General features: G+C 37.4%; 1 protein-coding gene across 8 annotated transcripts in view; it reads left to right on the top strand.

Moving 5' to 3' along the window:
* The first annotated feature begins 2,105 nt into the window (after positions 1–2,105).
* Positions 2,106–21,261, top strand: part of SPATA1 (spermatogenesis associated 1) — a 72,031-nt gene continuing 52,875 nt past the window's right edge. For 2 of the 8 annotated variants that reach the window (XM_072648875.1, XM_072648869.1), the window contains exons 1-3: positions 2,109–2,824; positions 4,535–4,641; positions 17,393–17,510. In XM_072648875.1, coding sequence (XP_072504976.1) covers positions 2,783–2,824; positions 4,535–4,641; positions 17,393–17,510 — 267 coding nt within the window. In that variant the 5' untranslated portion in view covers positions 2,109–2,782. Of the gene's footprint in view, positions 2,825–4,534; positions 4,642–17,392; positions 17,511–21,261 lie in introns of all 8 variants that reach the window. The other 6 variants (XM_072648871.1, XM_072648872.1, XM_072648873.1 and 3 more) reach the window with 6 other exon arrangements.

Raw genomic sequence — 21,261 nt, forward strand, 5'->3', positions numbered from 1 at the left:
ATAGGTAACACACCTACCTCATCAATTTGTTTAAAAAAAAATCGGTGATAGAATGTGTGTAAAGTGCTATGCTGTGCAAACATTAAGGTGCTGTAATAATGTCAGCCAGTAGGAGGAGTAATCATTTAGAACAGTTGCATTTATTGATTTTTGATTAATAAGAATTTATTTTCTCTTCCTTCAGCCTTCTTCATCCTTAGGAGAAAAAGAAAAACAAAACCTCCGTAAAAAATGTGCATGGCCAAGCAAAACCGTTTTCCACATTGGCCATGACCAGAAATATGTCTCCTTTTACATATTTTGTCCATCCCCTCTCTGCCTGGAGCTGGTCAGCATCTTTCATTGTTGGTCTTCCACAGTCATTGTTAGCCTTTGATTGGGTTAGAAATCGGAAGTCTCAGAGTTGTTCACTGCTACAATGTTATTATAAATTGTTCTCTTGGCTTTGCTTACTTAGCTCTGTATCAGTTCACGACCTGCTTCTGCCTCACACCCATGGGAGCTAGCCACTGCATCCGCAGCCCTGGGCACTTGTTGAGTCCATTGCCCATGTGGGGATATAGTTCCTTTGTATATGGTTCTTTGCATATTGACTATGCTGTTAGACTCTGACCTCTTTGAGAAGAGGGAATATTTTTTGCCTTTCTTCGTACGCCCAGAGTTTATCATAGTGCCTGGCATATAGTAGGTGCTTATTTATGCTTGCTGAGTGACTGATGGATTTTCCCAGATTTCTCTGAAACTGTTCATTTCATCATTTTCATTAACATTTATATGCCAATGCTCATTGCCTAGCCAGTAGATGCTCACTTAGTTTTTACCTCTTTGCCAACACCAAGTTGATATACATAAAATATATGTGCATATTGTATATTTTTACTTATATACTATATGTTTACAAATATATGTCACATATTTACATAATGTCCTTTTCCTCTGTCTTCCTTCTCTCTGGATATAGGCCTAATAGTGGTATTGCTGTTCAAGAAGTCTGCACAATATATTAATTTGTAGGGGAACTTTCCCTAACTGCTTTCCAGAATGCCTGTACAAATTTGTAGCACCTGTTTTCCCATAGCTTCTCCAACATTTGTCATTTTCAAATGGTCCCATTTTGAACTTTAACATAGGTGGATGATTTGATTTTATTCACACAGTGATTCATGTCATATCAAACTAGACAAGTTCAGGAGTTTGTATAATACCCCCAAGAAGTTACCCAGTCACTGTTGTCCTTAAAATGGAATTCTTAAAGCCATACCCTGCTCCAGGGTTGTAGTACTATTAAGTTATGTAGAACTTAAATAACTTTTTTAATGTGGTACAGGCGGTTCAAAGTATACAATAGAACTTCTACGAATCATCCGTATGGTTCCTTTATCATCAGTAAGAAACTGCCTAGATATAGTACTCTGTGGTAACTTCCTTTGTGGATAACAAACTCATTACTTAGCCTTAAGTATAAATTAATGGAGATCTTCGGGTTGTTAGTCTCATCTGAAATAGTCACTCCTTTAGATGTAAAGGAATCTGCCTTGAGGGAAACCCATGGGTTGAGATTCTGATGATAGCTTTCCTCATAGTTATCTGTACAAACTTAAATTTTCCACTAATTAAATCTATTTTAAGTAAAAGATCACACAGTTTCATTTGTTTGATGAAAATCAGGGAAGATGAATTTCTCTGAATATTAAATCAATTATTCATCATGTCTTAATAAAGAAATTTATTAGATCATTTGGTGATAATTGTAAAGAACATGTTTTCCCTCCATATGAATTGGCACTCACTAGGTATTTTTCATTTAGTGTGCATTATTTTTTTGCATTCAAAAGTTCTAGCTTTGCATTTCCAAAGGACTCCTGATGCAAAATGCCATCCACATCCAGAGAACTATGGAGTTGTAAAGCAGAATGAAGTGACTGTTTTCTCCTTTGTTATGTCTTGTTTTGTTTTTCTCCTGATTTCTCCCTTTTGTTTTAATTCTTCTTTGCAACATGACTGATGTGAAAATGTGTTTAATAGGAATGTATGAGTAGAACACATATAAGATTGCTTGCTGTCTTGGGGAGGGAGGGGGGGAAGGGGGAGAAAATTTGAAACTTACAGAAGTGATTATTGAAAACTGAAAACAAATTAGTAAACTTGGGGGGAAAAGTTCTAGTTTTAAATCAACTTTTTCAATCTTTTTCTCAGACTTTTATTTTAAAATAAGTTTATTAATATCTTTTATTTTAAACTTTTCTATCTTTCCCACTTGCCTGTTTAGAAAAGTCATCCAATATTTTTTTTTAAAATTTTTAAGAAAAAGAGGAAGAAGAGAAAAATCAGCCAAACTGGTTAATATATTGAAAAAAATGACATTATAGGCAATGTTCCCTAACTTGTAGGCCTCCTCTCCAACCTCTGAGAAGGAACAGGGGATGGGTGCCTTCATGTGTCTCTTCTTTGGGATCAAGCTTGTTCTTTCGGATTTCGCAGCACTCATTTTGGATTGTTTGTGGTGGTTGTTGTTGGAGACATTTACGTTGTTGTTATTGTGTGTATGATGGTCTCACGTGAGCCTTCCCACGCTTCTCTGCATTTCTCTTATTTATCGCTTATTACATATTTTTTCTTCTTAGCAGGCATTTACATGACTTGAAGACAAAAGATGAATGGACTGCTGTCATTAAGTCACCCAGAGGATCTATGTTATGACCCCTCTCATTAAGTAACGCTTAAATGAAAAAGAAGACCGCCCAAAGCAATCAAAAGTCACTGTTACCTCACTGAGGCACCAATGACTGCGTCATTCAATCCAAGCAGACCTTCTTCATCGGAGGTAAAAAAATCTTTATGTATGAAAAGCCTTTTAAACCTGCTTGTCAGCATCGTTTTTTAAATCAGTGTTTATGAAAGACAAACACAAATTATGTAAATAAAGTCTGTGATAACTTATCACTGAAATTTGATATTGTTCATTTACGTTATAAAATTGCTTCTGAGCCTCAAAGATGTATGGATTAACTACAGTTTTTTTGTAGTGGTTATCTATTTATTTACAGAATATGTGATAGATAATAAGACATATTTATTTTGAATTTGGCTACAGTATGTCATCGAAAGTGTTAAAGCAATTTATTTATTAAATAATATTAGTATTATTAATATTTATTAAATAATATTATTTATTAGATATAGTATTTGTGTCACATTTATTTCATTTAGCATGGCTTTATCTTAAGGACAATAGTAACAAATACTATTTAAAAATATTAAATTATATACAAATCAAAATTTTAAAGTTTTAAAATAATTTTTAAAAATGTTTTAATTTTCAATGTATGGCATATGGCAATCTTATTATTTGACTTGCCTGTTTTTTAAGAATGATTGTTTTGTTTGTAGTAATTTTAATATCCTATCTATTCATAGGCTAGCATACTATATATGGTCATATATAGTACATATATATGTATATAAAACATCATAACAAAACACCAATAGAAATACAGGCATAAGCAGCAGTATGAAGAGTCATCACCTAACTTTTAAACACCCCCATATGCAGGTCTGGAGATGAAAGTGGGATCCCTCAAGTTCCCTGGAGAGCAAGAATTGTCCCTTAACCTACTTTTAAGATCCTTTTTCCATATGACACTTTCCCCCTAGGTACTCTCAGTCCCTTTTGTTTTGTACTCTTTTTCACATACTGAAAATTAAAGATGACATAGGTTTATGGAAATATTAAATTTTCTTTTCTTTTTGAGTGATTATAGGTAAAGAAGGAATATTTATCAATCTTTTCAGTTCAGGGAACCCATTTGCCCATAGAAACAATGTCATACATGTTGCTTAAATTTCTAGCCAAATTCAGCCTCTAGGGCAGGTGTTCTTAACATTTTTTTTGTGCCCTGGACCCCTTTGAATCTGGCAGAGCCTATGAACTTCTCAGAATAATATTTCTAAGTGCATAAAAGGAAAAATATAGGATTACATAGGAAATTGATTATATTGAAATACAGTTATCAAGATATTATTTTTTAATTTACAGGCTCTCTGAGATCTATCCTTGTATCCCTTGAGAGTCCACAAATCCAGGGTTAATTTCCCTTACTCTAGAAATTTTTCAATCCATAACATAGCCATTGTGTGGTACCATTTCAGCTATTGTTTGGGTTAAAGGAACTGTTGTGTGTAGATATGTAAGTCTAACCATTATGTGTAACATTGCTAATTTGAGTAAGTGTGGTTAAACATCTGAAACAAGAAACTTAATGAATTTTTGTATTATATACCGTTTAAGAGTTGGACTTAACTACTGTATGTAGTTAAAATCCTTTAAAATGTGAAGGCCACTTTTAAAAAGTTCTTCATTTTTTGTTTCCATTTAACTTAAGGGACATACTTGTTTAGAAAATATTTATGTCAGATCTTTTGATTAAAATCTCAATTCTTTAACATTGACACTTGTTTTATTTCTTTGTAATTTCAACTGTTATTTCAGTGCTTAAAATACTCTTATCTGACAAACTCTTCTCATTTTATTCAGTTGGTAGAACTTCATGTTTTTTATGTCCCTGAAGGATCATGGAACTATAAGCTAAATACTATTTCAGTCGAAGTAGTCAGTAAATTTATTTCAGCTGGATTTATAAGGCAAGTATTTTTAAAGTCAGGCAGAAATGTGTTCAGTGAAGTGATTTGTTGTCCTTTCCCTTCACCTCCTTCTCCCCCTCTCCCTTTCCCTTTTCCTAAAATTTCCTTCAGATAAGAATGGGAGTGGACCTCTTCCCATCATGGGCTGGACTTAGTCCCTGACCTAATGCCTGGCATGGACTGGGGGAAGTGGTGTAGCACTCAGCATAGTGCTGCAAGCCAGGGAAGAATTTTTTCCTTGATGGGTTGATGTGGTTAAACATTTAAGAGGTTAATAATCTAAAAACATTTGAAGAGCTGTGGACATTAACCAATACATTTAAATTTTTTTTAATTCTTTAAATATTGATTATCAGATACTAGACACTAAGGATACAAAACAAACCAAAAACAAATAGCCCTTGGCCTTCAGAAACTTTCATCTTACTAGGAAGTACTCCACACACATCAAAAGGGAGATTCCAGCTAATTTGTGGAGACTGCACTCTAACTAGGTAGTGACAAGCAGAAGTTTACCTCCAGTACTTAATTAGGAACTATTGAGACTTCCTTTTGTCTCTTTTTGTCCCAGCTAGATCTGAAGTCTTTACCTTTAGGCAGGAGGACGATGAGTAGTTATCAACAGTAGCTGGTGTTAGACCTGGGGTAGTGGCAGGAACTTTGGGTTACTGAGGAAATTCTCTGAGACATATTTCTAGTTTAAGTTGGATCTGTGGTTACTGCAGTGATCAAGGAATGGATAGGCTATCCATGTGCTGAAATCCAATCCACTCCAATAATCATTTATTAAGCACCAGCTATGTGCCAGGCACTGGGCTAAATAAGCCCTGGGAGTACAATTGATAAAAGGAAAGATAGTCTTTCCCCTCTAGGAACTTGTAGTCTAATGGTGGGAGGGGGTGGCAACACACAAAGAGAGGCAGGAAAGGAGTGGGGGAGACCAAGGGTAACTTCTTCTAAACCAGGCAGACCAGTAGATGCAAAGTGCAGGGTGCTAGGGTCCAATTTCTGCCCAGTATAAAGGATGGCACTGAGAGGAGTTTGGGGTTCCATCCTTCTGCCCTCCAATCAGAAGGGAGAGGAGGCTAAAGGAGGTGCTGTCATTCAAGGTTTGAATTAGCAAGCATGGTGGTGAGTTTAAAAGTGATGAGCTTATCCTGAGAGGAGCGTCTTGTTCTGTGGAGTTGAAACCTGGTAGAGGAGCAGATGAAAAGTGGAACGAGAAGTCATAGGCTCAGCTAGGGGAATAGTCATGAATCAAAATAAGTAGAACAGTACAGGAAACATGGCTGGCTGCAGCACATCAGGATGAAGATCATCTTGGACACACAGATTACAGTGCAAGACGACTAAGTTCAGCAATTCAGTTAGTTCTGAATCCACCTAATTGCATGACTCTTTAACCCACAGCTCAATCTTTCCCACAAGAGTAGCAGGAGATAGTTTATCAGAAGTTCTGCCCCAGGTCTTCTCCTCCTGGTTCTTGGAACTTCTTCATACATGATAGTATCAAGCTCTGCCCCTTTTACTTACTCTGTTTCTAGAGCTACATTCCAGCCATTGGCCTCATTTTACCGAGCCTGAGTGAAATTAGGAAGTATCATGTTTGGGCTTCTTTTTAAAGTATCTCTAGTTCATCTTAATGTTTAAACTTCATGCATTTGTATATAAACATTTAGAACTATGAGTCTCATTGATTCTATTCTTGGATTATTTTTTCTCCAATAAACTGCTAGGTACCTCAATAGCCACTCTCAACTAAAATGCCTTCTTTTACTGAAAGCCTTCCCTAACTCTTCCTAATTCTAATTCTTTCCTTCTGTTGCTTCCTATTTATTTTTTATATAACTTGCTCTGTATTTGTTTGTTTGCATGTTATCTCCCTCCATTGGATGGTAAACTTCTTGAGGGTAGGGACTATCTTTTGCCTCTGTTTATATCACCAGTGCTTAGCACAGTGCCTGAGACATAGTAGGTGTTTAATAAATGTTCATTGATTGATTGATGGGTTGCATTGGAGAAGATGGAGTAGATTTGATGTTTGGCTCCAGAGGGTAGAACCAAGAAAAGCAGGTGGAAGTTGTAAAGAGACAAATTTAGGTTCAATGTCAGGAAAAATTTCATAACAGAGTTGTCTGAACATAGAATGGACTAGCTAGAGAGGTGAGGGGCTCCTCTCTTTGGAGGTGTTGAGTCTGATTTTGCCTGTCCAGTACATTCCCTGAAATAGGAAAGAGGGGAAAGTTTAGGGGAAAAGATAATGAGTTCAATTTTGAATATGTTGATTTTAAATATATTGGGGACATCCAGTTTGAGATGTCCATCAGGCAGTTGGAAATGTGAGTCTGGAGATCAGAAGAGAGGTTAGGAATGGAAAAAGTGCATCTGGGAATCATCTTTCCAGAGATGATCACTGATGCTGTGGAAGCTGATGGTAAAGACACTATGTGAGGAGAAGAGAAATGCCCAGGACAGTCTCAAGGACTTGAAAGCTAAACCAGCATTTTACAATTCTTTAGCTGTACAATGGGGAGAATAGCAGCACCTACCTCTTAGGGTTATTGTGAGAATCAATTAGGATAATATTTGCAAAATATCACCACAGTGTCAGGCACATAGTAGGTATATAATAAATGCTTATTTCCTTCCTTCTTTTCTTCCCTTCTTCCCTTTTTTCTTCCTTCTTCCCTTCTCTCACTAAATTCTTACGCTGCCATACCAATTTGTTTTACTCACTTTTTCTTATCTTGGCTTACTTTCTCCTTTGGTCCTTTCCTCCTCAAGCTCAAGTCAGTCTCCTTTCAGCTTTTCCTTAACTTCTGCCAAATTAGCCCAAATTTTTCCTCCTGAGGATCAGTCTTTGGCCAGAAGAAATGGAAGTGGGCTTTTGACTCTCAAATTTCTCCTCCCTAAATTCAGTCTCTGGCCTTCAAATGTCCAAATTCCCAGTCATCTTGACAAGTTTCTTGCTCTTATTCAGCTCATCTTTTTTTTCTTTTGCATTTAGATTTATTTATTTTTGTTTTCAGTATTCCCTTTCATAAAATTTTGAGTTTTAAATTTTCTCCACCTCCCCAAGATGGTGTTCTGATGTAGACTGTACATATATATTCATATTAAACATATTTTCACATTAGCCATGTTGTAAAGAAGAATCAGAAGCCGTGGGAAAGAAGAAAAAAGGATCAATAGTATTCAGCTCGTCTTTCTTCTCTAGGTTCCTCTCCTGTGACCCACACCCACAGGAATCAGGAATTAGGATCTACCAGTTAAGTAACACTTCTTAAAAATGAGATTAGTCTGGCATGAGTTTTTCTTGATGAAGCCACACTAACTTTTTATGATTGCTTCTATATTTTCATTCATCCATTCATTTATTCATCCTGCTGCTTGCCAGGGGCTGGGGATACAAAGACAATGACAAGAGTCACACATTTAGAGAATCTGAGAGTTGGAAGGAGTCTCTGTGGCCATTTAGTCTTAACTCATACAGGAATCCCTCATGTTATATATTGCTTTATAGATTACATATACAATATTCTAGACTTATGTATAGTATATATGTGTATGTATATGTGTATGCATGTATATATGTGTGTGGCCTTCTAGGTCCTCAGGTGTGGACCGAGTCCTTGTGACCAAGTCCAAGTTTTGCAGAAGAAATCCTTTTATGAAGAGGATTTGTTCTGTGACATTTGTGTTCAGTCAAAGGGCCACACTTGAGGCAGAGTATAGGTGAATTATTATCTCTTTATTCGTGGAAGTTATTATCTGTACCCCATCTTTACTCTTGCCACTCAGAAAATAATTCTTCTAATTTACAGGTTTACAAGTCACCCAGGTTCAAAGTACTTTGTAGGTCAGTGCTCCTAAAACTGTACTTCATAAGCCCCAACCAGTACTATTACTTTTCAGTATATAGTTGGATGATACAATCAGCTCACATCAAAAATATTTAAGTAGCTGCAAACTCTCTCCCCCATAAACATAGGGTACACTGTTCCACAAATATGCAGTGGAAAGAGTGTTACAGAGCTTATAAATGGAGAGGTACCTCTCCATTTATAGGGAACATGTGTGACCAAGACAGCTTAGACCTCTGGTGCCACTGGGACATCCAGTGTGATTCTGGCAGCATTTTCATGCTGTTCCTCACAAGGGGCAGTGTTTCTGAGAGGAAAATTGCAGTGCCCCTGAACCTGCACCTGGTCCTCATGCTTGTATATGGGGGTCTCCATTTTGGCTTCAAGTGAAATACTGGCCTAGGGTATCACTATATATTTTTTAGAAAGAAACAAAACCAATGCCCTTGGCCTGGTAAACACTTAACTACAATCTCTTCCATCTTCTGCATCTGATGCATTCTCCATTTTGAGGGACGAACACAGGAAGGCTTAGCTTAGGACTAACCAGAGGCTTGGCTCTGGGGCCAGCACTCTTCAGTACAGGCCCTGGACTCTGCTCTCTTACCTACACTCACCAGGATGCTTCAGCTTAACTCCTCAGCTAGATCTTCTCCGTCAGAGACTGCTGTGTGCATCTGCTGCACGATGTCCTTCTTAGTGGGGGTGAGATAAGTGAGAATGGGCTCCTTTTTCCAGCATTGCTGCATTTTCCAAGTACCAGGGAAAAGTGACACAGGGAGCTCTTTCTCCAGAGCTGATTGATTTAGGGTAGGGCCAGCCTATTTTTTTTTTTTATCAAGATCGTAAGAGGTGTGGACATCCTGTGTTCCTCAGGACTTTTAACCAATGTATAATTCCACCCAGTTAATGGAGTTAAACCTTTGTTTTCAAGTTGTTTAAGAAAACTGCTTAATTTTTTCAAGACTGATCTACATCCTTTATACTTATATTTATAGGAATTAGAACTATGATTTCACAGATACAGGGAATTTCCTAGTAAGGATATGTCCTCTACCAATACATTTGTAATTATTGTAAATGTATACACACATATGTATATGTATATGTGTATGTATGTGTGTGTGTGTGTGTGTGTGTATATATATATATATATATATATATATATATATATATATATATATATATATATATGTATGTATGTATGTATACATATTTTCTCCCCCGTTCTAATATAAGATCTTTAAAGGCAGAAATTTTTTCAGTTTGGTCTTTTTAATTCCAGGGCCTAATAAAGTACGTGGTACAGAGGCCCTTGATTGACTAATGGACACTGTTTTTACAGAACAGTACCATATTTTCGTATTTATTTTACTTGCTCTTTGTTCTGACTTTGGTAAATGTCTTTTTAAAACCTGAGACAGTTGGTACTTATTGACATCAGTCTCTTTAGGAGACTTTTCCCCATTTTCTCCTCATTGAAATTGTTTTTCTTTGTTTCTTTAGAATTTCATTCATGAGATCTCCCCATCCTTCCTGGGGTGACTTCACATAGGTTGTGTGTTAGACTATATACCTGGATTTCCCCTCTTCTATTACACATTTAAAGATGAAGTGGTCACCTCATCATTTTTGCTTGAGCAACCTGTTCCTTTTTGTTGGTGAGAATCAAGTACCAAACAGATATTTCCTTCACTGGTTCTTCTACCTTTTGAAACTATTATATGGCAAATCAGTACATTATTAATTAACTCTTTGCAGACAGTTTGCTCCAGCAGATAAGACAGTGTGGCACAATAGAATGAGCACTGGCTCTGGAATCCACTTCTGCTCCTAACCTGTGTGACTTTGACCAAGGCACAGCCTTGGCTTCCTCGTCATATAGATACAGATAGAGAGTCCCACCCCCACCTTCCTGTCTACTTGTCCTGTTCTGTTTAATGAAGTATGTCCTTCCAAAGTCATTTCAGTCATGAATCTAATCCCATTCAATCCCAGCAATATAGATGAAGTCATCTGGATTTACCTCTTCACGTCAGGCTGTCTAGTTTGCCTTCCTTGCTATCCGTCCTTTATGCATTTGTGTATGGACATCTGAGACCACGATGGATGTTACTAATGATTCCTTTCTTGGATTTTGTCACCCATGAATTTCTAGGTGCTCCAAATGCTATTATTTTACCTAGATGGTGGCTACTTTTTATGATGTCTAATTCAGGAGGTATTCTTCAGCATTTCTCCCTCACTTTGTCTTTTCATTTTAAAGCCTTTTTGACTAGATTTGCAAAGTAATAGACAAACTATAGCATTGCCAGATTGTTTACATATGTTATGTTTATGACCAAGGATACATCTTTTTAAGTCTTGGTCCAGAAATCCAAAATTCTTTACCTGGCATCATCTTTTTATTTTCTTCTCAGTGTCCTGTATTGCTGATGGTCAGAGTTTCCCTAATGATTCTTTGCCTGAACTTACAGTAGACAGGTTTCATGCATTTTTGGCCCATTCATAAGGACTAATTATTTATGGTTTCACAGTGCTGAATATATGAAGACTCAAAGTCTCAAAAGTTCCTGAAGTCTTCAGAGGCCTGTATCTAGAGTATTTGGTGACCTAGAATCAATTGGTAGGAATAGTTATTTACAACTTCTTTTCCCTGTTTAATCTTAAGCTGTCCTGTATACAAATAATTTCTAAAATATTTGCTAGCTAAATTAATTTTTTTATTTCTGTATAGATTTCTATCCTAACAGAGTTATTTGACAAAAAGAGTTACAAAGTAAACTCTTACAAGTAACAATCATCTAGTAGTATTAAAGAATAAGGAGAATTTTATTCTTTAGATCGGGGCTTCTTAAACTTTTTCCACTCACAAATCCTTTTCTGTTTACACAGAGTTGTATGGCCTGAGGACATGCACAGTGCAAAGTGCACATGTTGTGTGTTCAGAACCAAGGCTGCAGTGAAATCGCCCAATACAACAGGGGCAAGCTGTGCCAGAAACACCTCAGATTTATTACACCTTTGATTTTTAATTAATTTGTAGTCTTTGCACATTCATAAACCTTTTACTGTGGCAAAATTTTTCATGACCACTAGGGTTGCGACCCACAGTTTAACTCTTTGGATTACAGTCTGCAAATAGACTTTTAGAAGTAAAAAATTTAACTCACTTTATTAGTCAGATTTGCCTAGTTCTTTACAGGTATATCCTGCCTCCTATATGACCAGGGTCATTTTGTGATATCACTAATACATTATCAGTAAGACCCATCCTAAAGTTGGGTTCTCCATTATAATGTCCTTAGGAGCTCAGTTCAACCCTGGTACCATTTGAGTCTGTTTTTAACCATGATATAGATATGAAGCACTTCATAGAAAGAGTGAACTGATAAATGATTTACTGTTAGTAGCAGTAGTTCTAATCAGTGCAGAAGAACTCTAAGTAAATAATTGACATTTATGTATCACTTTGCAAGTATTATCCCCATTGGACAGAAACAGACTGAGAGCTTAAGTAATTTGCCCATAGTTACACAGCTATTAAGTGTTGGAGGTAAGATCTGTACAGATACTCCAAATCCTGTAATTTTTTCCATTGTGCTGTACAACCTCTGGGGTACATGAAAAACAAAAGAGAAAAGAAATAGTTTTCTTCCCCTTCCACACATGGCAATTCAGCAGAGTCCTTTTTACATTGCTTTGGGGAGAAGGAACATACCTCCTTTCCTACCCACCTCCACAATGTTGGGACAGTTTTTGTGAAATTTTCTCCTCATGAAGCAATACCCAAATTCACCTAAGAGTTGTCATCTTTAGCTACATCTTTTGAAATATTTGTAGCTAAGTGATTCCCCCACCTGAGAAACTAAAGTCATTGATTTGGTGGGGGTGGGGATGAGGGAAGGGAGGATGTGGTTGCAAGACTGAAGGACTGTAAGAATGGAGCCTATAGGAAAGGAAAAAAAAAAGGAATGGAACCTACAGTTTAATTTGATCCAGACCAAAAACTCATACCCACCCTCCCTGGCTCAGAAATTATCAATAGATTGAAAATCCCAGACTAAAAATTAGGAAGTTCTTGGGAGATAAACACTTATCTCTTCCCAGTCTCACCACTCCCAATTTCCATACCCTCAAAGGTCCAGTTGATGATGGTACCTCAAGCCTCCATATATCTTCAAGTATCCAGCTCTAAGCTATTCTAGAATCAGACTCTCTACCTAGACTAGCTTCAGATCTCTAAAAAACAAACATTTCTTGGATTTTTATAATCTGAATTTTGGCCCAAAAATATTTCTTCCATTTATAATATTTCTATGGAACTGCCTCCTGAAATATCATTCACCTAAAACCATATATTTTCTTAGAACCAATTAATGATGTAAGTGGAATATGCCTATTTAATTTTCAATGTCTTGCACACATTATTTCATTTGATCTGCACAACAACTCTAGGCATAGCAGATGTCACTCTACTGATGAAGAAATTGAGATTCAAAAAACTCATTTAACCTTAGGCTAGTAAATGGCAAAAAGATGAGGCTAGCTCTTAGGCTTTCTGATTCCTACGTGTTTTTTTCTACTACATGCTGTTTCTATATAATCACAGAATTACAAAATTAGAAGGGACCATCATCAGAAATTTAGATGGACTCATCCCCCAAAAGAATAGCCACTACAGCATATTTGACTATTGACCCGAGAGGCTTTTGCTGAAAGTCCAGTGATGAAAAACCCACTCTCATCTGAGATAGGATGTTCCACTAGGTTTTCCCTCATAGCTAAACTAAATCTGCCTCTTTGCAAATTGTGTTCATTTCTCCTAGTTTGACTGGCTAAGGCGAAGTGGAATAGATCTAATCCCTCTTCCACATGAAAGCCTTTCAGGTATTTGAAGACAACGATTATTTTTACTCTGAATTTTTTCATCACCAGGTTAAATGTCCCCTTTATATTGCATGAATCTTTTAAAAGATCTTTATATTGCATGAATTCTAGGCTTTTACTATTTACTCTTTATTCTTCTGGCTACCCTCTTCTACATGTCCTCTAGTAAAGTTTATTGGAATTCTTCCTAAAGAGTAGTATCTAGAATTGAATTCACTTCTACAGATGTATTCTGACCAAGCCAGCATATAGAGGAACTATTGCCCCCTCTCTAAAGGCAGCCCAAGATTGCATTAACTTTTCTGACTAACTTATCACATTGTTGATTCATATAATTAAAATACATCACTTTTTTTCAAATTTCTCTATGACATCTTCTTGAGTTTTGAACCAAACTGTAAAATTTTATATTCATCTATCTTAAATTTTCTCTTATTAGATTCAGCCCAAGATTCTTGCCTTTCCAAGAAAAGACTTTGTGTATCTTGACTCTGTCATGCAACATGCTGAGTAACCTTCCTGGTTTTGTGTCATCAGCAAATTTCATAAGCATACCATCTGTACATTTGTCCAGATTATTGATCAAAATGTTAAACAGCAAAGGGCCAAACACAGATCTCTGGGTCACCCACTTTATATCGATACTGAACCATTAATGAACCATTCAATTCAACTAATGTCTTCTCACTGTGCTCTTGTTTAGCCCATATCTTACAATCTTTCCCACAAGAACAGTATGAGACACTTTATCACTTTTTTATAATCTTGGTACATTATATTTACAACCTTCTTCTGATCTAACCATTTAATAACTCAATTGAAAAGAAAAATGATTCATCTGAAATGATGTATTCTTGACAAAACCATGCTAACTCTTTGAAATCGCTGCTTCCTCACGAACAAAGGAGGAGGTAGGGGTAAGGAAGGTTTTGAGCCACATCCTTGGGCAGATAGGGAAAGAAAAGGGACAAAAAGAGGAGAAACAGGAAAAATAACATAAATTGATTTAAATACAATCAGGGAATTTGGTATGAGACATACAAATAATCAATGAAATATAAGAAATATGGGAATAGACTAGTATGAAAGTAGAATAAGAAAAGTCCCAATCACAGGGATAAAAGATATTGACATAAAACAAGGGGAAAATTCATGCAAAAGAAACAAATGGAGAAAAACACAACCTTAAAAAGAAAGAAATGATTGCTTCCTTTTTCAGATGTCCACTATTTCTTTAATAATGCATGATCCCAGTAATTAAAGTCAAGTTCACTGACTTATAGTTTACTGAGTCTCTACTCTGCTTCTTTTGAACATTAGAACATGTTTGCCTCTCTTTGGTCCTATGGTACCTGCTTTTCAAATGCCCCTGTGACTCAGCAGTCACCTCACTGGGAGGCCTGACCAGATGATTCTTGTTCAGTAAAGGCAGCTAGGTGCTTTCCACCTTATTTTGATCATCAACACCCTGTTGGTCATTTTGATTCTGTCCTCAGTCCAAAGCTGGTCTCCTTACCAGAAAGACAGAAGCAAACAGTCCCCTTTGTCTCTGTTATCAGTAATCCACCTCAAGCAGCAACCTCGCTCTTTCCTTGGAGCCTCATTTTCTTCTGAAATGTAATTTATTTTTAAAGCTTTTTGTTGGTCTTAACTTTTCATTCTTAACTTAGCTCATTTAGAATTTTAGGATTTCTGGCACTATTCTGTAACAGTATCACCCTGTTGTATTTTAATTATTACTATCATTATCATCATCATCATCATTGTTATTAATCTTCTGTTATCTACCCTTGCTTTATTCTGGACATATATTTAAAAATCTGACTTGATTTGGTGAGATCCGTCTGTGTTTGTGTACTCTTCAGACAAATCCCTCTTTTCTTTCTTACTGGAATTTTCCTTTTGTGTGTCCAAAATTTGGCTCCTCCTATCACCCTTCTCCTGGCTTTCCCTGTAGAATTTTAGTCTATGGGATCTATTCTTTCTCTGAAGCATTTGAAATATGCTTTCTCAAGATCTAGGATGCTTTTGTGGCTTTCCTTTTCTCTATCACAAACTCTAGAAGAGAGTGGTTATCTCCTCCAAAATTCCCATCATTTCTACTCTTTGTTGGAGAGAATTGGATTGAAAGTAGAATTTCTTTTCATTGTTCCTTCTCCTTTAAGGCATATTAAGAAATTCTGAATTGCTCTTTTCCTTTTGGCAGAAAGAGCAACTCAGCAGATGAAAAAGGAAATATAGTTTCTCATCACTACTCTATCATTCCTCTTTTCTGGATTTATGATGGTTCCCAAACTCCTTATCTATTTTTTTCTTTGTAGTAGTAGTAGTAGTAGTAGTAGTAGTAGTAGTAGTAGTAGTAGTAGTAGTAGCAGTAGTAATAGTAGTAGTAGTAGACTGTAGCGAAAAAATTTCTTCCATTTGTCCCTCCACTGACCTTCACCCAAATGTTTTTCCATTAATGCTTTCTTCTTTTGATTCCCAAACTAATGAGAATTTGTAATGATTATTTTTGCACAGCTACCCACAGGGCAGATTAAAAGCATAATATTCTAGCTCATTTACTCTTAAGTTGCTTTAGAGTAGAGGAATATTGTGTTTTTATGTCTTCTCTCCATAAGTGAATTTTCCTCAGGCTCCAAGTAGGCATAGAACTTTATTAAGCTTGGGGAACTTCTAAGACCAAGTCACTTGCCCTCTCTCAGCTTCAGTTTTTCCCTCCGAAAACTTAAGAGACTGGACTTTATAGCTTCTAAGGCCCTTTCCAAAGCTAAGTCTGTGATTCTAATTATAACAATGTTAAGAGCTCACATTTATAGAGAGTTTTAAGGTTTGCAAAGTTCTTTACATGATCTGATTTAGCCTTCACATGATCCTGTAAGGTACATGATATTAATGTCCCCATTTTATAAATGAGCAAAGTGAAACAAGAGAAATTCAATGATTTATTTATAGCCTCACAGCTTATAGATGTCTGAGACACAGTTTGAACCCAAGCCTTCCCAATTCCCAAATCCAGTGGGAACATTCATTAGACTTTGTTGCCTCATTCAGTTACTTAGTCTAGATGTTATCTTCACTTACTTGTATTTACTAAGTTATCTGTGAATCTTCAGTTTAGATTTTTTTGTGTGTGAATAGTGTCAATTGGAGAAAATCCTTTATCTTAAGATGACAAAACAAATAGTCTTTTCTGTTTCTTGAAAGGATCTGCTGAAGATCCCTTCAACAGAACACAATGATAGTAAAATAGTTTATAAAATTATCTTCATTATTTATACAATAACCATATGGTTTTTTTGGCTGAATTTTGTGTACGATCACTTTAGTCCTCTGTGTTGGCTGGAAATACTTGTATGAAAAGGTGTTTGGTAAATTCTAATTACTGTTAGAAGACTGTTTTAGCTTTGAATAGTATTCCAGAGGGCGATGAACTTCATAGATGGAGCCACATTATATTCTAAATTTTGACCAAAAAGAGAATAAAATTGTACGTCAAGAAAGCAAAAGTCTGAAGGAAATCTGGATGAGACAAGATTGTTATAGTCGATAAAAATGAACAAAGACTGGAGAATGAGAAGTTAATCTTAATGACAGTTGGCACAAGTTGATGACATTTGCCTGATGGCATTTTGAAGGGAACACCAAGATGCCAGGTCCCAAGAGCTTTCATTTTAGCATTCTGGGATGATAGCAGAATGCCAGTTTCCTCAGGAAAGAACAGAGCTATCACATCCATGGCAGGTATCCCCCAGAACTGTGAACTCTGGGAGAGTGAACTTCTTGGTTATTGTGTTGTAGCTGTGCTAACTTCACCAAGTCAATACCCCCTCTTAAAAATAGGCATGGATCATAAAAGTTAGTGAATTAAGATAAACTTATTTTAGTGTGTCAGTAATTCTAGAACCTCATCAACGTGACAAAAATTAACCCTTCATTAGTTTGTTTTAGTTACGAATAAAACCTGTTAGTTTAATATCTCCAATATACTGTTTCAGGGTGTCACCTCATCTTACTTTACAAGCCCTAAGGGAACAGCTGGGTGAGTTCCTGGGCGAAGAGGCTGTTGCAGAGAAATTTTTATTTCTGAAATGCATAGGAAACAATTTAGCTGTGGTAAGTTATTTTTCCAGTGTTTTATTCTTTCTCCTTAAAAACATCCATATTTTAAACAACCACATGTTCTAATTGCTTCTCCACACAACTTCTTAACCTATATCTGGAATTGTACTTGACATACAACTAGAACTATAGAGATAATGTAAGGATCTGAAATATCACTAAGAAGTTGTATGAATAAGAAAGATTTGGTTTTTCCCATTGTTAAGGAACAAGAGCATGGTGTGTGTGTGTGTGTGTGTGTGTGTGTGTGTGTGTGTGTGTGTGTGTGTGTGTGTGTGTGTGTATCTCCTTAGAAACAAAAAGTAGACATGAATTGAAAACAGGATCTTAGAATGATGATTTTTCTGAGATCTTGGAAGGCCTTGCTTGCTCTCCATTTGTTAGAGTAACTTGAAAGCTGTCATGCCTAGAATTTCCAATCAAACATTTCTGTCAGATTTCTGCCCCCCTGCCAGGAATGTCCTCACTCCTCATTTCTATGTCCTAAACGTCCTAATTTTCTTCCAAGTTCAGTTTGGATACCACTTTTTTCTATGCAAGGTCTTTCCTGATCTTCCTAGTTGCTGATACCTCCCCTCTTCCTTATGTTATCTTATATTTACTGTACCTATATTCAATGTACACATATATGTAGTGCATCTCCTGGACTCTCCCCTCCCATCCCCCAACTCTTTCTCAGAGGTTGGATCCCTGATTATACTAGATTCAAGTTCCTCTGTGGGTCTATTATACTCTTAAAACTATATCTCACAAGTTCTCACTGACGTAGTCTTCTTGCATAATTATTGAGAGTTAAGTCAATTCAACAAGCATTTATTAAGTTCCTGCTTGTACCAGACATAGTTATCTTGACAATTTAGCCTTGAGTTGACATCAGCTTAGAGAGGAGTGATGCTTCCTCAGAATTAAACAATACTAAAATTATGGAACTGAGAAGATTGTGAAACTTAGAGAATTCTGAAGAAAAAACACCAAAAAGAGAAGTGTAAGAAAGTAGGCTCAGAGCTGGTGTGGCATGAGGGTTGATGCTCAGTGACTGGGCACTTTGCCCCTTCCCCTCCAAACTCTTCCCAAATCACTGAATTGTAGCTTCTGAGGCTGATGAGAATGTTTGGTATGCTGATAAAGGCAATAATTTGGGAGCCCCCTTAGGCAAACCTTGAAGACTTACCAACTCCTCTGAGTTTTTCTCTCTTCCTTCCTATGAGGAGGAAGGAATAGTAACAAAAAAGTCATTTTCTGTCCTGTAGTCAAGAAGGGCTCTACCTCTGGTAGAACCTGGTGCTAACCAATATTGCATCCAAAAAACAACCTCTTTTTCTTCCTTTTGCTTTTTCCTCTATGATTGTGTGGTCTGTTCCCTTTTATATAAAAGAAATTAGCCACTACCCCTTGATACATAATTAATGCTAGTGACACAATGAGGCTGGGGGAACTATTAGTCTGGAAAAATTAGAAGACTCACCCGGCCCAAGTGAGAGGCATGCATAAAGGTGAGAGAAATGATTTCTCCCATCAGATGTCACAGACATTTTCTTTCGCTCTGCAGTCTTATTTGTCAGCTATCTCAAAGCTGATTTGCAGGAAAGAGTGTAGAAAAATATTTCTAACCTGAAGTAAATAAAAAAAACCCCAGATGAGAGAAGATGTCCCTCAAGTCAGGCCAAGGGAAAGGGAGAGAAGTGGCTGCCTTCTGTAGGCTCAGTGAATTTCTATCTGAATTTCTCTCTTGGTATTCACATTGTTGCTCCCCTACACCTGCTTCTTTCCGTAGTTCACTGGTTGGTGAGGAACTCCTCTAAGCCCCCTTTTTTATCATCTCTTCTAACAATTTGTTAAATATGTGTCCCTGTATTATATGTGAAGGCAGCCTCTCAGGGGTTTTATTACTCCCTCAAACTGAGTGAAACCTTAAACTCCCATATATGCAGGAAAGAGACCCTAATCCATCTTAACTGTTTATGGGGACTTGAGCAAAATGACCCAAGTCAGGCAGTTTCTTGACTTTATTCTCAGGCAGTGCCTGGTGTGTGAGCACAGGAGCCTAAATAGCTTTTCCATCTAGATTACTTCCCTTTCCTTTAGAGGGCAGTTACAGGGGAGCTACTCAGTTAACAAGGTTAAGTCATGTGTTTCTCCAGCTCAGAGGCAATAGCAACTTTAGGTCAGTGGTTTGCCATTGTCTCTGAAGATAAGGGCCAGTTGGAGGCAGAACAGGGCCATTGTCTTTCCACTCACCTCAGAAGGAGGATGGCATGCTTTCCTCATTTCAGCACCTTTCTCCCAGAATTCTCTCAATTTACGATCCCTCATTTCCACAGTGTCAATGCTGGTGGATTCTGGGTAGTGTCTCTAATCTCCATGGTGATTCTGATGCAGGATTAAGTGAAGATGAAATATACACCTCATAAACCCACAGCAAACCATGTCAGTGGAAAGAGTGGAAATGGTTAGAGTTCACAGAAGGACATATACATTGAGTATATATGTGCCCAAACATATCACATCCTGGTATTCCTAGGTTTCCTTGTGGTGTCCCTGTGGTTCCTTTTGCAATATGGTGTCCACTAGGCCCTTTGGGTCTCCTCCTGGTTGGGATGCTTTCCATTGATACTTAGCTGTGGTCAGGGGTGTAGGATGTGTTCAGGGAAGACTAGTGCCTCTGGTATAAGGATTGCTGAACCCTTTCCAAGGTTGCTTTCTACCTTTGGGGTCTACCTGATCCAACTAACTCTCACCTGTGGCTCTAAGAATATGTAGCATGCACAATGACTATTTCAGCAGACAGCTAAAGGAGGTTGAAGATAACTAAGGGATCTTAAACCCATCCATGAGTTAGGGAGGTGTCTGCCCTAAGCATGTAAAGACTTTCCCTAATGGAATGGGTGGATTAGAACAATGTGTTCCAACGGCCATGAAGGCGGCTGAAGCAGGTGCTATGGAACACTTAGAGCTTGCTTAGACATCAAAGATGTAAAGGTCATCCACTGCAACTCAAGCTATCACTAGTCATCCTGACTCTGCCCTACCACAGGACTGTGACAACTCTGGAAGAGAGAGTGAGGCCAATGATGTTGTGCAATTCTGTCTCACTTAAATCCAGTTTATGCGCAAATCAAAAGACATCACTCGTACCACATTATCATTTTTACCTGCATTTAAGTCCTGTGGTGACAGGCAAATGACAAAGCAACAAGTAAGGATATACTGGGAGCTATCATTACAATTCTGTATGCAGGCAGCCCAGGCCATAGGATCATCTTCTCACTAGAAGCAGCAGCAGGATTCAGTAGCCCCCTGAATATCTGAGCAGCCTTTTAAGAACCACACTGTTCACCTTCTGGTGTGAGGAAGGGGCTAGAATCATCTACTTACCCATCCCTGGCTTGTTTCCCAGAGCAGGCAGAGATCCTATCCTGTGTTGAAACACAAAAAAATGTACAAAAACTTCTGCAAAGATAATTCCATTGGAACATGGAATGTGTGCACACTTATGGACAACATGAACTCCAGTATACTTTAAGGACTTATAGCTTTTATTATGAAGGAGCTCAGCAGGTATTGCATCCAAATAGCAGCCCTGAGTGAAACAAGGCTCGCAAATCAAGACCAGCTTACCAAAGTCAGAACTGGACACGTGTTTTTCTGGAGTGGCCACAGTGAAGGAGAGCGCCATGAAGCTGGCGTAGGCTTTGCAATCAAAACTAATCTAGTTAACAAGCTTATATGCCTACCAAAAGGAATG

Source organism: Notamacropus eugenii, chromosome 2 (genome assembly GCF_028372415.1).
Source record: "Notamacropus eugenii isolate mMacEug1 chromosome 2, mMacEug1.pri_v2, whole genome shotgun sequence".
Taxonomy (NCBI): domain Eukaryota; kingdom Metazoa; phylum Chordata; class Mammalia; order Diprotodontia; family Macropodidae; genus Notamacropus; species Notamacropus eugenii.